The following is an 18,146-nucleotide window of genomic DNA, read 5'->3' on the forward strand; positions in this document are numbered from 1 at the left end:
ATCCTATAGGCACGTTCAGTTCAATTGCTTAAATGGTCTATTATGAATGTGAAAGGGCACCATCAGGAACAACTTGGGTTTCAAAAAATTGGCAGAAATTTTTGCCTGGCCCCTTTCATTTTGATGGGGTTCCAGTGTGTTCTTATCAAAAGCTGAAAGGTCCTGAAACTTTCGTTTTGAACCTGCAGGTGTTCTTAGCAAGGCTTTTTTTTTTTTTAATTTGCTTTTAAAACAAATAGCTCCTATTGTGAGTTACCACATCTGTGCTATGTGGTTATGGAACCCAGGGGGAGGTCACCACAGGAGGGGGGAATTCTGTAAGAAGAAAACATCTGGATATTGCTTTGAGATTCAGTTGTAGCTTCTTATATTTTATTAAGAAGCGAGGAAAGTTGTGTTATGCTCAACTCTAGCATGGGGGTGGGGAGGGAAAGAGACTCACAAAAAGGCCAGTGAACAAGTATGCCCTCCCCTCAGTGAATTTGGGACTCATGCAGGCTATTCAGGCAGCATCTGTTTTAAAAGATGTCTTGGTAACTAATGTGACAACCCAATAAAATCTGCACATTTCTTGTACAGGATGCTAATGTGTTCCATATTGAGGCATTGTTACGTTCCTGGGCAATAATTGCTCAAGTGGTTCCATATTTCAATTTGAATGAAGGGTGCCCTGGGAGGAAGCGTGTCCACCAGCTTTACAGTCCAAGCGCTCGCCTGCATAAAAGATAAGGCTGCACGGTGAGGGTAGCTCAGCGTGATTTTTAGCGTGGGCTCTACATTTTCTCTAATCCTAGGATAAGTAGTCTTCCATTTTTCTCTTCTCTCCCCCCCCCCCTCAGTCAGCTGCAGATTTAACCTTCAGGAGTCTCCTTGGCTGGCTATATGCCTCAGCCTTAGAAGGAATTGAAACTCCATACAACTGTTGCCTCAGCAAGTAATGCTGATGACTAAATATTTAGGAACTATCCCATTAAGAGATGAAAGCAAGCACGTAAAGTGGACTCAGCTGACTGTTCCACAGCTAAAAGACAGCTGCAGCAAAGTGCGTTATGATTTCAGAACATTTATAAAAGGTTGCGTTTACGCATTATAGCTTCTGGGTAACAAACCGGAAAGTTACATTGGCTCATTCAGTCTCATACTGAATATTTGCTAAAAACAGCATGTTTCAAGGGGCCACTTGGGAAGAGAAAGTACAGAACTCATTTAAGGGCATTCTTCAGGATTCGGTACAGGGGCAACTAGCGCCATGAAGAGGCCTATACTGGTGATTAATTAGAGCGATGTTGCTTTAGCAAATGTAGTCCCCTGTGAGGAAAACCTGGACAGACAACAGATACAGACTTTTGTCTAATTGGATAGACAAAAGATACAGACTGATGGCCAGGCTAGGGATGGTTGTTATCAGTGAAAGAAATTTACCATACATGCCCAAAAGGAAAACAAACATTTTTCTCAAGGGGTTACCAACAAATTCTAAGTGCAGACGTGTTACATTTGCTAAGAATACAGTAATAGAGGAAGCATTGAATGCTCAAGTTCGATGGGGCAGCAGTTAATCTTACTTAGTGCAGGAATATAAATCCAACAGGAGGATGCTGTTGAAAGGGCTCAAGCAGGTGAAAAATGCAACTATTTAAAGGAAGGGTCAGAAGAAAGGAACTCACTTCATAGGGGAATGGGAACAAATGCACTCATTCTGTCTCCTTGTCACCCTTCTAGAGGAAGAATATCTGCAGTGCACAATCTCATCCCCAAAGATATGCAGGGGAATGAGGATTTTGAAAAATCAGTTCAAGCAGCAGAGAAGTTCTGTACTGCAAACACTCACCAACACATGGAAGGGAGAGAGGGGAATGGGGCTAGCATAGACTTAGTTCTTAGGTACAGAACTCCACGGGACTTCCTACAAAATAAACATGCACATTTATTCTATTAAGTTCTCTGTCATTCCATTTCCTTTTCTTACATATAGAAGGGGGGGGGGGGAGTCCAATATCCCAAGAATCTCTTCCCCAGTTTGCACATTAGTTTACACAATTCAGTTAATTGGGTTGGTGGACTAGGGTAGCATGTGGTAGGGATAGATCAGTGTTTTTCAAACTTGGCAACTATTAAGATATGTGGACTTCAACTCCCAGAATTCCCCAGCCACTCGTTAAGTAAAATCACATTTAATCCTGGCCTGGCCCTTTCTTGGAGTGTCATTTGTTGTGTACAATTATATGCAGATAATATATACATAATATATACAGTAATGTCACATGTCCATATTTTGTCAAGGAAAACCGTCTTTAGCACTGTTTTTCACTGAAAATTGACAACGGATACAAGCATCTACAGATAGTCCTCACTTACCAACCACAGTTCGAAATTGTGACAGTGCTGAACAAAGGGTACCTGAACCGGTCCTCGAAGCTCTGGTTGTTGCAGCACCCCCATAGTCACATGATCACAATTCAGGTGCTTGGCAACCAGCTTGTACTTACAGTGGTTGCAGTGTCCTGCGGTCACCTGATCGCCATTTGTGACTTTCCCTCTCAGCTTCCCACAAGCAGTCAATGGGGAACCCGTCAGGGAAGGCTGCAAGTTGCTCTGGCAAGTCCCCCGTGCCTTCCTGCACACTGCGCCATGCCCTCCTTCCCTGGGCCTCCCTGTGCTTGCATGCGTGCACCTGCAGCACCCCCTCCCCCAACTCACATGCAGCCTACACCAGGCCTCCCCACCCCCTTGCAGCACCCCACACTTACCTGAGCTTCCACCAATTCCCACTTAACGACCTGGGCAGGGGTTACGACGGCAACTGGGACTGCCTGGATTACTGTCGCTAAGCGATGCAGGCATGTGATATCGTGTTTTAAGATAGCATTGCTTAGTGATGGCAATCTTGGTCCCAATATTGGCCATTATAACTCAAGGACTACCTCTATAGTTTTGTGTGTGTGATTTTAAACTTATTTTCTATCTAATCTTCCTTTAGGGGGTGAGAGTGTCTCCGATTTAACAGAGTCTTCCTTTCAGATAATGTTCTGCAGAGTTACTATTTGACTGTGAGATGACTCTGCTTTCTCCCTGCCATCCACTCGAGTTATGGAACGAATCCTAAGCAGTGATGATCAGTGAATTATTTGGACTCCACTCCTATTCCTTCAACTGCCTCAGCTTCCTACATAACTGTTCCTATTCAAACCTCAAATGTGGGCTGTCATTCCAAAGCCAACTCTAACTCTGAATATTTCACTCACCCATATGTTTTAATTAACACAAGATCTCTACCTCCTTGTACATTCCTCTCACAAAAAGTCATATCCAAACCAATACACAGGTTCAAAGATTACTGAAGTATAAGAAAGGCACTCCTGCAGCTATTTCTCATTTTAAGTTCAACTGCCTGCATTTTCCTAGGATACATCTACTGAATGTTCACAAAACACATTTCAAACAAAGACACCAGACTTGTCTTCCCCCATTCCCATTGGGTGTTTTATTTTATGTATTATTTGCATTAGGTAATCAACTGAAACACTCAACAAGAGAAAGCTTTCAGCAAAGTAAAGGAAAAAAATAAAGCAATTCTATCAAACAGCTGTGACAAAATGGTTTTAAATTTGGGAGAGTATTGAACAACTGAATCCATATGTGAAAAGGAAGAGTGAGCATCTTCTAACACAGACTGTGAGGAAAAAGGCACTAGTTTTGATGTGTATCTTAAAAAATAATGAGTCACAATCTATATTCTCAAAATTACATTCAATAATGCTTCTGAAATGCTGCAATATAGAAACTACAGCTTGGCTTACCAAAATTTCAGTAAGAGAGAAATCCAAGCATCTGAACAGATTTTTTTAAACCAAATATATAAAAATCACAAGGGTTTCCATTTATAAATAGGTGCCACAAAAGGTTACATACCTACATGGGCTATGTATACAGTATATCTTGGCAATGGATCATTGATTACACTTGTTCTAGTCTGTACTAGAGTGATCACAGAATGCTCCACTCTTAAGAGCTAATTGGCAGTGCACACGGAAGAGGCTTTTTGGGTTTTCGTGGTAGCACAGATTAGGCACTGAATATAGAAAACAACATTTCCAAGACCTCTTTCAGCTGCAATGCTGGAGAAGTTAACGTAAAAGCAAATCTTACTGAAATCATAAAGGTTTTATTTCAGAGTACACAGAGCACAGACAGGGAGTAAGGTTCACGGTGGGGAAGTATCAGCTGCTCATGTTTAGATATGCAAAATATCTAAAAAGCAATCAATTTGTAAAGGACCGCCTTTCCCTTATCCGTTAGGCTCCAAAAACAGTATTACAGCTTAGCTTCCTTCTAATCACTTGAGAACTCTGTGCATATACAGTATTTGAACAAATTGATGCATAAACCCATTGTGCATTTTGAAACATTGTTTGCTAGAATTCTGACATAAGTATAAAAGCTTACTTTATTATGCGGATCAAGTTGTGCACATTGGAGAAAAAGTGTAACAGTTGAAACTTTTATTCAGTGCTGTTTTGTTCTCCAAGGCATGTGATTTCAAAAAACGTATTCTAAATTATCATGTTGAAAGGCAGGTGTGTGTTCAAATTTGGGCATGTACAGCAATGGCTCGGCACGAGGCTATTTTAACCTGTGAAACAGGTCTATGCAACAATGTACTTTCCACAACTGTGTTTTAATTCCAGAGTCAGACGCCTTGCCTATTTATGTGTACGCTTCTCGTTCATTTCAGTAAGGGCAGCAATTCATGCGCATAACCACCCCATCCCCTGCTCGTGTGAATACTACCTCCATCTCCAGTGGGCACGGTGCTTTCGGGTAAGTAATAATTCACTGGATCTGGGGAATACTACTATATCTGAAACATTACGATATACACATTTCATATATTTGGATTTACAAAATATATAAATAATCCGAATATCACTACCCACCTCCCACTGCCTAAAGATTTATAAAGCAATTCTTTTAACTTCATTCAAGTGTTCCTACTAATCAAATTCTTTAAATGCATGCATTAAAATATTTTAAGGAATTTAATATTCCAGACTAATAATCATCTGTACTATGGGCTGCACTTTTAAAGAATATATGTTCTTCAATATTTAATACAAACTTGAGATTTACAGTCTTAAAAAACCAATGAACAAGTTATCCCTGCTTGCTGAAATGTAGAAGGGAAAGTCAGTTGTAACAGTTCAGTATATACTACTGAGTCTGGAATATTAAAAAAAGAAATCTCTGTTTAGCTACTATTTGACAGTCTTTGATTATCAATTTTGTTTTGACAGTTTCCTCTACTCTATCCCCACCATTTTATTTTCAAATTCAAAATGTTTTAAACAACTTTCAGAAAAGTACATTTGTAGTTTTCAACTGAGAAGCAACAGGAAAGACCCATCCTGAACCCACATGTTCAGTATGAAGGAAAAATGCTTCTACTCACAGATAGAAGAGATTGTTCAATGATCTTCTTTATAGAGTGCCACCACAAACGACTCCTAACCACAAATATTTTTTTTCAGGGGACCCAATACTTAAAAGATTGAAGAACTCACAGACCCTAATAAAATTCAGATGTAACAAGAAACTATGTTCATCATAATCCCTCATCCAATATTAAAGTACCATAGTTTGTAAGCAACTATAAACCATGGTTTGTGGGTGTCTTGACAATCCACTTATAGTAGACCATGTAGTATTAATTCAGAGGTAACAAAAGCCCCAGTTTGTGTTGGCTGTTCTACCCTTCAAAACCAGTTTAGAATTTACCCAGAAATTATTAGGAGAGGCGGGAAAAGAGGGAGATCATACTAATCATGATTTGCTCCTATATGTTTGGGATACCAGACAGTTGGTGATGTATCTGAATCAATCCTACATGCAACCAGAGTAGCTACTTATATTTTGCCTGGAATGCAAATTATCATCTATGTGTTGCAAAGAAGAAAAAATGTAAAATTCATACTTGTAATTATTTCAAGGTGTACTTAAGAGTAATTGTAAGACCAAAACTGTTTCTTACTTTTACAAGTCCATTCTGTGGTTTCCCAGGGAAGAGTGAGAAAACTTATGTAAGTTTTAGGGTGTTTATTTTGTGTAACAACAGCCATTCTACCGTTAGCAGCCCTTCCTGGAACACCTTAAAACTATACTAGATCACGTTATAGCGTAAGTCCTATTGAGGCTTTTTAAAAATGACAGTCACAGATACAGTCTGGAGATGTCCATACCAATTTCTACTCTGGATTTCCTGATCTTTATAGGGAAGATCTGAAAACAAACTTCATTCAGTAAGACAGTCTCACTTCCACATTAATAAGAGAATGTAGAAGTCAGCTGGAATCATGTTCCTATAGATCTTCCATAGTTATATTTCTAAAATTCTTGAATATGGCTATAATCCTCTAGACATTCCAGAAAGAGATTGCAGATCAAGCCTGGGTTCAACACAGCCTTTTGTTGCTCTATGCCAGTGTTTACAACTGCATGCAAGTTTAAGACTAAAAAGTAAGGAGACCTCCTCAGCCACGCTAAACAATACTGCCCTGCAAACCCCCCACCCCAACCTAGAGTCTCTTATTTGTCCTTGTTACACACTTCATCAAATGAACCTCTCCCCCACAAAAAGCTCAGCTAAAGTTTCGGTGGAGTTCTAAATGGAATATCCAGAAAAGCTGGTGATTAAAAGGAAAGTATTTAAGCAACACATAAGTCAATTATTGTAGCAAAAATCAGAGAATGTTAACTATTAACTAACAAGAAATAATGTAGTTCTTTAGAGATCAAAGCCCTGACCACCCTCCCTTTGACTAAGATTCAAACAGAACTGCTTCAAAGATTCTTTCTAAAGAAGGAGTAGAAATTGGCCTTTTAAACCATGCTTGTACTTGCAAAGTAAAATCATAGTCAAACAGAAAACCAAACAGCCCTCCCTAGGAAGATAAATAATTCCTTTTTAAAACTTTCAATACTGTTGAAATGTGTAGGCTATCATGTCCTGTTTCAAATATTGTTTGTAATTTGCAAGTTTACGTCAAATGTTTAGATGCCTGTATTTTACTTTGTAAACATTAAGACCTTTATTCAGTGCTTTCTTTAAAAGTAATTTACAACCGCATCATGCAAAGAACATTAGAGAATAAAATACAGATGATTTAAGAGTATGCAATAGCGGTGTTGTTGGTCTCAAAATATTGTGTTTCATTTTAAATGCAATCATACATATTTTAATTTTTTGCCAATATCTTAATATTGCAGTAACCTCTTTCTACAATTCTCTAACTTTTCATACAGCTTATCGGGCCTAAATTATCATGAGGAAAATTATTTTCTCTAAATGGAGTAGTATCTGATGATGTCTCATGAAGCCAAATATAACTCATTTACGATTTACAGTAACTAGGCTAAAACATATACAGCTGCCATAGTTTGTGTTTAAAATGAGCATTTAGGAAATAACAAAAGGGCCTTCCTACTCTTTTACCCACTTGCTGTCTACTTTACAATATTGCCAGCACAATCATATGCATTTACTCAGGAATAAGTCCCACTGTGCTCAGTAGGGCTTAATCCCAGGTAACTGTAGACATCATTGTAGCCTGAGTATCTAAAATAAACCTGAACTAATGAAGATAGACCTAAAGGCAAAGCAGCTCATGTCCAATTAATAGACACACACTCTTTCCTTTAACATACATCCACATAGTGGAGAATTTGCAAGGACTGATATCCCATGTAGTCTGCACCATGGTACTAGGATGAAGGATCCATACTGCTTTTTTGGAAATAATTTGCACAGTCACATATCTACATGGTGGCGCTAGCTCACATTACGCTGGACGACCCCTTGTTCTGAAGCACAACGTTAAATTCTCTTCCTAACACACAAGAATGAAATCAACAGGCAAACTATATAACCATTAGCCTGGACAATCAAGATTTTTGTTGTGCTCTGAACATCAACACCTAAGGTTCATAAGCTTACTATATTTTAAGTAGCCAAGTACTCTAATAGGAATTACTGCGTTTTCCCATAACTAATTCTGCTGGACTTAAATGGCTATAAAACAGTCAGGCTCATGGTAATATAGTAAAGTGACATAATCAGTGTTTGTCATCTAAACAAAAGCACACTGCATAGGAAAGCAGCGCCATTCTAAAATCTCTCTAAGAAGTAGTCAAAGTAAAATATACATAAAAGTAAAAGCTTTACTTAACAGTCTCATTACCTTATTATAATAGCATCATGTTTTTGGCATTAAAACATTCAATTATAGATAGAACTTCTTTCATTTGTATAACAGATACACACTTTTGATAAAGTTTTCCTCTCCATACATCTGCACGTTTAGCACTCTACTGAATGTAAAATTCAAAGGTTGATTTTTAACTGATTCTTTTAAAAATCTTCATACCTTAATGCTATTGTTTTAAAAAATCAAGTAGAATTGTGCACCAACAGGGAATTTTAAGAATGGCAAATGTTCTTGAATTTTGTTTAAAATATAGCATTTCAGAATGTAACTAACTGCGAAACAATCTCATTTATGTTGTAAGGTGCTAACTGTGGCAAATGCAAGTTTACTAAGTAACATAAGGCAGTTCAATGAATACACTGACATCAATTTCTTCATATCTCTCCTGGCCAGGCCACATGCTTCAGTTTTCCTTTTCCTTTTAATCATGATAAAAGGATGAAGATTAAGTTGTTTTCTGAAAAAGGAGATCCTGGACAGACACATGGTATATTTAAATTTGTTATGATCACTGAAGTATGTTTCAGTGATGTCCAACTGTTAACTCAAAGTGGGGACTTGAACAGCAAATGGGATTCTTTTACTTTACATCCAACAAAACTGGTGCAAAGACACTTTAAACAATTTACTTCTAACCTTTTGGTCCGAATACATAAAATATGCATTATTTACAGCTGTTTTCTCCTTCTGCAAATGCAATGCTTTAAAACACATTGTAAAGCACCTTAGTAAAAATATTCTACTGGTAAAAGTATCTAAATAGGAAAACCCTAACCATACCACAGCTCACTATTTGAGTCAGAAAATGGATTTGCCAGTAGTTGTTAAAAATTACAAAGAATCCATGGAACATTGATACAGAATCCATTATCTGTTTTACATTGAAGTGTAGGCAAAAGCTAACTTCTTAACAGTTTTTCCAACGTAGGTTGGAGATTCAAAAGATATTAAAGAAACACTGAGTGATTTTCAGCCTTTTCACAATATTACTACAGGATTTGATTTTTTAAAAGAACACACTGATGACCAGTTCTAACTTCTTAAAATGAAAATCCATATTTATAAATATGGTCATGTCCAGCTGCATCATTTCTTAGCAGAAGGTGAACATTCCAATGAATGTCATGTGATATGAATTCACAAGAACGAAGCACAAATGTCAGCCAGTTATTAATATTATTCATAAGTGTATACAACCCATGTTGACACCAACAGCTTCCTCTCTGCACCACGTTAAGTAAAATAAGCTGTTCTATGAATCAAGAAGACAATAAAAGGAAGCCTTTCCCCTAAACTTCAGCTACAACTGGTATGTGGTTAATTTCTGTAAATTTCTGTGCAAGTTTCTTTAGGTTAGGTTGTAACCTTCTTTCAGAATATTAAAGAAACTGAAGCTTAAACATAGAGATGATCAAGGTCTCTAGTCCTCAGCTATCTTCTTCAAGCAACCCACAGTGCACTCTACTGAGCTCAAGATCAAAGCGCTTCAGTTGATTTATCAATCATCTACCAATTGGTGCTGAGAATAAGGATGTGACCACAAGGTTTGTTTTCTTAACCTAAAAATATGCATTGTATTTAGTTCGATTTTGGGTAGATCTTTTCATAAAAAAAGTTTTGTGCCAGAATATATAGCTCTCCATCTTTTTCTCGAACTGCATGTGCTCTGACAAACTGAAATTGCTCAAGTGCAAATTCATAGAACTCGTTCTCCATTTTCCAGATTTCAGACTGCTGCAGCTTTGCAATGGTTTCTTTTGTGGGGAGCTTTTTCTCCGTTGTCTTCCTAAGGTGAGACTTCTTACCTAAAAAAAAAAGTGATAAGTTACAACTTCGTAGCATAAATATTCTCATTACTGTCCAGCATGGGCCATACATTTGTACAAGCTTGCATAGGTTGTTGCTGCTTTAGTCTGAAGGTTTCTAAATGGATATGCAAAGTGACATAATTTTGGCCAAGATTTATTAAGCTTTTGTAACTGAGCACCAACTTTAACCAAAAAAAAAAAAGCATTTGCATTCATTTCACCACTAAAGAGCTTAATTACTGAAAATGTAAAGAGGAAGTAATTGCATTTCTTCATTATCACATTTATTTATCATGATTAATGGTTATTTGGAAATTCAGCAGTACTGATAACAAAGTTAATAAAAACACAAAGCAATTTGTTTTGTGGTGACATCTCTTATGATATAAATGCTTCACCTTAAAATCTCTTTTAAAAGACAAGAGGACAAAGTCATTTATTGTAGGGATATACCACAAGACTTATATGTGCTTAGAATATAAGCTATAGTATATAGCTATAGTATATTATATTACTTTCGCACTATGAAAGTTAGCTCCTTATGCTCTACTCTCCAACCATAATTATGAAATAATAATAAAGGTCAGGCTATAAACCACAATGAGTTTATTTACTAAAGCAAATAGTAAGAATGTCTCCTATCAAGTGGTGTGAAAAGTGTTTAAATTCCAAACAGTTGTTCTCTACTGGGAACAGGCCATTTTGATCATTTGAGGAGTGTTTTAAACTTGAGACACTTCTGACAGGATTAAAACAGCTTATTTCAAATAGAAAACAACTGTTTTCAGCTTGACACATGGTATTTCAAATTCCAAATAGTTCAAATTTGACATGTTATACACATCCCTACTTATTAGTGATCTGAGTGCTTTGGATTCAAAGGGGAAAAGGTGGTTTGCAGGGTGTCAGGACATGCATGTAGCATCTGTTGGCAACTTCTTAAAAAGCTGGATCTTTTCCCAGGGTTATGCATCTGCTGCTATGCAATCCTGGGGAAAAAAATTTTGCTTAAGGAGCTGCTCACAGGAGCTACACACATGCTGTGAAGCACCATTTTGGCTTTGACCCTGAAGTGCTGCACAGCCCTGCTACATATAACTGAACACTCAAGAGTATATTTGCTATCTAGAAATGCAGTCTAATCCCAAAGGTGATTTGGTCTAGTGCCTATTTCCTAATACCAGGTAGGAAGCTTTACTTCCTTTTTTCCAGTAATACATTAGAAAGCCCCTGAAAAATTGAAGATCCTCTTCAAACTGTGATGAAAAAGTTAGGTCTTTGGAGCCTAAAACAACATGGCAAAGCCATTCATGTTTCGTTTAGTTTCCAGCAAGTAGTAAAAGACAAGCATGCATGTAGATGGTTCTGAGTACAAAAGCGAGAAGTGGAAAAAGCCATTGGTCTTACACATAGGTTCTCAGTAGTAATGTGCAAAACGTTCTGTGCACACAAACTGTGCCCAGACCAAAATACACATCTTCAGGCAGAAGTGCTTTTGGAGGGTGGGGGGAGGCAGAAAAGCAAAGGACATTTAAGGATGCTAGGGGAAAAAAAAGGTGCTTAGAAGATCAGAAGTGGTGATGAGCTGTTTGGATATGCTGCAGCTGAAGTGAAGGAGGCGGAGACTAAGGGGATGTAGGGAAAGGAAGGGGCCGAGAGGATTGGAGAGGTAATCAGGCCAGCTGCATACATCACGGCCAAGCACCATGGTGGCAGCTAAGGGTAGCTAGGGAAAGGAAAAGCCTGGAAAGATTCAGGGGGAAGGGGGAGAGGCAGCTGAACATGCTGCACTTGAAGCCAAAGACATGGGCGGTGGCTACAGAGAGTAAAGTACTGAGATTAGTGAGTGGCCAGTGCTTAGATCAGGGGCTGGCAGCCTTCTTCTGCAAAGAGGCCAGAGACTATGTGGCCACTCACTCTCTTCCTCTTGACATTTGGGAGGACTCTTTGGGTAAACCACAGAGATGCACTGCTTTGTCAGGAAAAAGGAAATGAGGTGTGGCCAGAGAGGAAAACAAGAGTGTGCTCCACAGAGTCTCAGTGTGCCTCTTGTGGTTGGGGAAGGAAATGCTTACAGAGGGAGGAGGAAGAAATCTCAGTAACAGAAGGTATGCTATAAACGCATATGTATATTTATATAGACTTGTAACCCACCCAAATTGTTACAATTTATTAGAATACTGTGGTTCTACATCAGGCCTGAGACAAAATTACTAACATGAATTATTTTTTAAGAACCACCATGGGCCAGGTAGACATATTTCTTTTGGGACTACTGGCTGGATGATTTTGGGCGGCAGGCCAGATCCGGCCCCTCAAGGCTAGGTTATTGGCCAAGTTACCTGGCTTAGGCATGTACAAAAAGAGCAGACTAACTTGCCCTATTCACCCTGTAATAGATCTCCAAATTTTGTTTCAGCCAAACCCAGAATAATTGAAATGCTCTTCAATTTTGCTGAATCACACCCCAGCCAAACAGTTCCAAAAGCAGAACTTCTGAAATGCAGTGTGCGTGTTCTAGGCTTGACACACATTTTCTATTTCATGCACAGCCTTAATACATAGCTTGTAAGAATGAAATAATGAAAATCTCAGAAAACATGCTCCATTTTGTCCTAAGAGATATAAAACACAGAAATACATACACACAAGCACACAAAGACATGATGTAATTGATGGGTATTTAAATACCTGTTCTATATAATTCTGTAGCACCCCTGAAGAAGCGAGGCAAAGCTGCCTCCAGCAACATAATGAAGTCTTCAAGCTCTTCAGTAACTCCCACTAGGAAATATTCATTAATCAAGTTGTATTTGGCTTGTTCCAAAGCCCATCTGCTTCCCACATTCCTAAAATGATAAAAAGTAATTACAGGATGGTTTTGATGTCTGCCAAGAATTTTGGTTCCCTTCATTTAGATATTCTCACACCAGGCTAAAATAATGGCTAAGCTGTTATCTTTGCACAGGCAAGAAAACAAAGTTTCAGCCACACTCATTTTTAATTTCCTTTGCTTTTTTCCCTGCTTCCCACTTTTTACTCTCTTCATTGCCTAGGTTAGATGTCAAAAGATTTACAGCTCTGATTTCTAACTTCTTGATGGCACAAATACCTTTTTAAAGTGTGCTGTGCAACTACTGAATGGGGAAAGTTTTGCTTTTGTACTAAAACATTAAAGAATATCATTGTGAATGTGAGAAAAAAGATTCAAAAGAACATTTGGGTTCTTCAGCAGTCTTCTACAACAACTATAGAATATTTGCATTTTAGCAAGATTGCTTTATAAGCAGAAGAAAGAGATTTTCTATTTCTGGAATGATTAAGCATTCAGATGACACTTAATACTTGGAAAGTAGTTGCTCAGGCCTTGCGTTGAATAAATTGAAGAAATGATCACCAACACATTTATATACAAAAACACTGCGTTGGAAATTAAGTTATACTTGAAGTGGCCTCCAGACATCACATGTTTGGGACATTATCATGACAAACCCTCTGTGTTTGCTCCTTTTTCCCTTACTGATAAATTCACAGTGTTGTAAGTTTTTTAAAATGGAATTCAATCGTATCTATTTCCTTCAGTGAAAATGAAAAATAAGCTTAGCCCCTGTTGACTGAATACTTTTTAAAACTATCAGTACCAACCCCCGCTTCCTATTAAATAGTTTTTAATCAAGATATTCAGTCATTGATATGGAAGTTTAGAAAGGGAAGGGACAGCTTAGCTTGAAAATGGTTTACAATCCTCTGCAGCTTCAATCCTTGGAAGACACCAACAAACTACCCTCGTTAATTAAGGCTCACTATGAGCATCTCTCCCTCCCCCCACCAAATCTAAATTCCTGTTACCCGTTCTCATTAGTTCAAATCAATATAATTCACATTAAGAATACATTTCTTCTGTAGTGTCATATTCTTACCAGCATTCAGAGCTATGGCCACAGAAAAATGGTATTTGAAGCCAGAGTTTCTCAGGAGCACAATCTGAGCCTCCAGCTGCTACGCATTCGTCAAAGGTCTGGAAAAAACAAACTCACTCAGAAGTAAGCTATAAACCTCCTTCCTGCATATGAAACTTTTCAATATGGTGATATTGTTAAATGAGGGATAGAAGAACAATAGCAAAAAGTCCCATTTCTACAACTGTGTCTGCACATATCAACTATGCTTGCAAGTCAATCTCCATTGGGTTCCAATTGTAGATACCATTCAATGAGACAGACACCTGAAAAGCAAATGTTATTTGCAGAGATCACAACAGAACTCTTCAAGGTATTTCCTCAATTATATATTTTTTTATTTTTTTATTTTTTTATTTATCAAATTTGTCACCACCCATCTCGTTGGAACACCTCTGGGCGGTTTTTCAGCAAAAATAAAATTCGTTAAAATACAATATAAAACAGACCTAATAATAAATAGCTTCCAAGGAAGATGGAAAGTTGGGAAATAATTCAAGGGAGCATCATCAGGGTGCTAACCACCCCCAAGCACAGTCAGAGCCCATATCACCCCATGCACACTGGCAGAGTCAGTTCTTTAAACCTTTTGGAAAGCTGAGAGGGTAGGGGCCTGTCGCACCTCTGGGGGCAGAATATTCCAATGGGCAGGGACAACAGAGAACACTCTCCTCCTGGGCCCCGCCAGCCAACATTCTCTCACTGACGGGCTCCACAACATGACCTCTCTGCCAAAATAGATTGATGTAATGGGGATGAGATGGTACCTCAGGCAACCTGGACCCATGCCATATAGGGCTTTAAAGGTGATAACCAATACCTTGAATTGGATCCGGAAGCAAACTGGCACCCAATACAGTTCCCGCAGCAAAGGTGTTACATGTGCCATCCTAGAGGCACCTAATATCATCCGCGCAGCTGCATTTTGAACCAACTGTAGCTTCCAGATACTCTTCAAGGGTAGCCCCATGTAAAGCGCATTGCAATAGTCTAACTGAGAGATGACCAGGGTGAGTGACTGACCAGAGAGCCTCCTGATCCAAGAAGGGGTGTAACTGGCACACCACACAAAGGTGGGCAAAGGCCCTCCTGGCTACGACTGCCACCTGCTCCTCGAGCAGGAGTCGTGAGTCCAGGAGGACCCCCAGATTACACACCGGGTCTGTCTGGGGCAGTGCCACCCTGTCCAAAACCATGTTAACATATATGACAAACAGAGCAATAGTCAGTTCTGTGAGAGAACATAATACCATAACTAGAAATGAAGATTAAAACAGCTCAAGGGAATATAGACAAAATATGCTAATTTTAAAAATGGTTTATATTATATTAGCAGGAACTAATCTGAAGGAATTACATCTGCTGATTAAAGAGCCTGCCTGTTGGTAAGCAAGTCATACTACTACTGCTGTTGCTACAGCAGATCATGCTAATTTTGAAAGTTCTGAATCCTTGTATACAAAAGCTCTCCACTTAGTACATAACTTTCTAATACTACTGGAGCAGAATTCAAACAAATGTTGCAGAACAATTCATGCTTATATCCAATGTAAAATTCAAGTAGCACAAAGGGCTCTATATGATTATCACCAAGCGAGTACATCAAAAGTGTTCATAAAAAAGAAATGTATGGTCAGGAACTGATTTTGAGACAGCATTAGTTATAGCTGACTGATCAACTGGATCACAGCCAACTTCCTTCCTGCTAACAAACTATACAGGCATTGTAGTGAGAGTAGGGCTTCTGGACTGAATTTTCCAAGTAATGCTATGATAAACAATCCTGTAAGTAGAATTCATCTGCTTAAAGAGAAAGGTATCTCCTGAATATGGTTAGTATGGCATCAAAGCAAGAGGAAGAAACATAAAGTCTGGCTGAAATGGATCCACTGATCGCTGTAGTGTTGCCATAACATAAAATGAAGACCCGCCTGAGGGTGGAAATGGATCTACAAGAACCTGTTCCATAAATAGCAGGAGTGCTACCAGTATATGCATACTCCATATACATTGCTTCATACAGTTGCTATGAAAAATAAAGGAAGAAGGCTCAACTCAGTAGGACTGTACAAAAATGGGGCAGGAATAAATTCTCTTATGTTCTTTGTTTCCATATTTCCTGGTTGAATTACCTATTCTCTGTATTTGTGGGTCTAACAGTTTAACTTTGTTTCATACTGAGATTATAGTGATAATCTCTCATAATGTTCAACCCCAAACCATGAAATACTGTACTGGGAAGGGATGACTATATTACTTGCAGTTTGAAGGATTCTAGCATACAACACTCTGTAATACATGGCAAAAGTTTCATGATTCAGCATTAACTAGCTGTAATAATGTCCCCCCAGATTCAGGTTAATGCAGAACAATTTATGGTCTTCACACAATTCATAACAGATTGTACTCTGCTCACGGTATGAACTCTCCAGATATTTGCTAAGAGACGGGAAGCTATCAGAGGCGTCCGTGGAGGAGGGCAAATGACAAAAGCAATGTTGCACTGTGTAAACTCCATCTCTTTTGGGCATGCATCATTACAGTTCCTGCACATACAAAAAGGGTGAGGTTTGCATTGTGACACCATGACACTACTCTCGTCATTTTGATGAAACCTCTGATCCTACAGATGCTTCTAGAAGATATCTTCAGTTAGTCTACACATATTTATGTATTTACTTGTCAGCTGGCAAAAAGGCAAATGTGAGAAATCCAGAACAGAGCTGGGAAAACAAGTATGTTCACAATTTACAGCACAAACTTCTAACATGATATAACCAACCTAAGATCTGCAATAAAGGATTGTGGGGAATAGCAAAAGAAATATATGGAGGAGTGCTTAAAAAAACAGCTTATTCCTGCTTTCATGAACAGATGCTTTAAAGGATCAAAGATTCTTTACAGAAGACTCCTGTGAATGGAATGGTAAATTTTGGTCCAATTTTGGTTTTGAACATTATTGTCTTATGTTTTTCATTTAGTTATAAATTACATAGTTAAGATTGAGCCACAAAGAAAGTGAACAAGGTATACTTTTACTTTTTTATCCCCTTGCTTTCGCCTTCGGAGTCCAGGCCTGTAATCATCACCAAAGCGCAGGAAGTAATAATAAGAAACCAGCCGTTCTATAGGATCTCTTATGACATTGATGTATATTGGTTTCTTTTTAACACCAAATCTGAAACAGAAAAGATAATCCAATTGACAAATCAAAGCATTTCCTGCATGATTTAAAAGTGGGTCCCATGTCAAGTTTGTTTCAAAAGACTGTTCCTCTTCCCCCATATTAATGTATTCAGGAAAAAACAATAAGTAGACAATACATTTTCTATTTCAAGGGTCTTTTAAGAATGTTCATATGCTAGATAGTTTTCAAAGGAAGGTCACTAGACCTTATCCTAATACATTCCATTTTGGTGGATTTTAAATGTGCATATTTAATATTTACATACAGACATTCAGTTTATTTTGTCTAACAAGTATTATCAGCAGAAGTCTCGTCTGGTACTTCTGCTTCCAGCAGATGCAACCTTTTAAAACTATACTTTGCCACAAAGAAGATAATGCAGCTGGTGTTACTACAATGACCAGATGGAGGAAAGGTATGAGAATGAGGGAGGTGCTCAGAAATAGCTTTTGCTTTGATAAAGTCATGCCTTTTAAAGGGTTGTTGCAGAAATGATAATTAAGCTTGATGCATACAGGAAGCTGGAAAAGTGATGATTAGCTATATTCAACAGATCAGAAACCCTGATTGGATTGAGTGCAACAGTTTTGTTCTTTTGTTGGCATGTTATTTTAAGCTGTTTATACAATGATCTTGTGAAAAAAAAAATTTTTTTTTTTTTGGTGCTTTCAAGTCAATGTTGACTCCTGGAGACTGGTTGGACAAGTCCCTGCAGTTTTCTTGGCAAGGTTTCAGAAGTGGTTTGCCATTGCCTCCTTCCTGGGACTGACGGAGAGAGAGACTGGCCCAAGAAAAATCACGGTCTCCCAGTTCCTAGAGTGATGCCTTAACCACTACACCAAACTGGGTTGCCTGTGAAAACTTAGCATATAATAAAGCTTTAATCATCATCACATAGTGCATATTACTGATTAGCAAAACACAGTTAATA

General features: G+C 38.3%; 1 protein-coding gene across 1 annotated transcript in view; it reads right to left on the minus strand.

Annotated features, from left to right (window-relative positions):
* Positions 1 to 5,471: 5,471 nt before the first annotated feature.
* Positions 5,472 to 18,146, minus strand: part of HS2ST1 (heparan sulfate 2-O-sulfotransferase 1) — a 100,314-nt gene continuing 87,639 nt past the window's right edge. Inside the window, exons 4-7 of the mRNA XM_007423784.3 lie at positions 17,068 to 17,206; positions 13,990 to 14,087; positions 12,761 to 12,918; positions 5,472 to 10,066 (exon numbers count right to left, since the gene is read on the minus strand). Of these exons, the coding sequence (XP_007423846.1) occupies positions 9,840 to 10,066; positions 12,761 to 12,918; positions 13,990 to 14,087; positions 17,068 to 17,206 (622 nt within the window). The 3' untranslated portion in view covers positions 5,472 to 9,839. The remainder of the gene's footprint in view (positions 10,067 to 12,760; positions 12,919 to 13,989; positions 14,088 to 17,067; positions 17,207 to 18,146) is intronic.

This window comes from Python bivittatus, unplaced genomic scaffold (genome assembly GCF_059951505.1).
Source record: "Python bivittatus isolate LINGU-HERP-01145 unplaced genomic scaffold, Pbiv_v1 ctg000700_np1212, whole genome shotgun sequence".
NCBI classification, from domain to species: Eukaryota; Metazoa; Chordata; class Lepidosauria; order Squamata; family Pythonidae; genus Python; species Python bivittatus.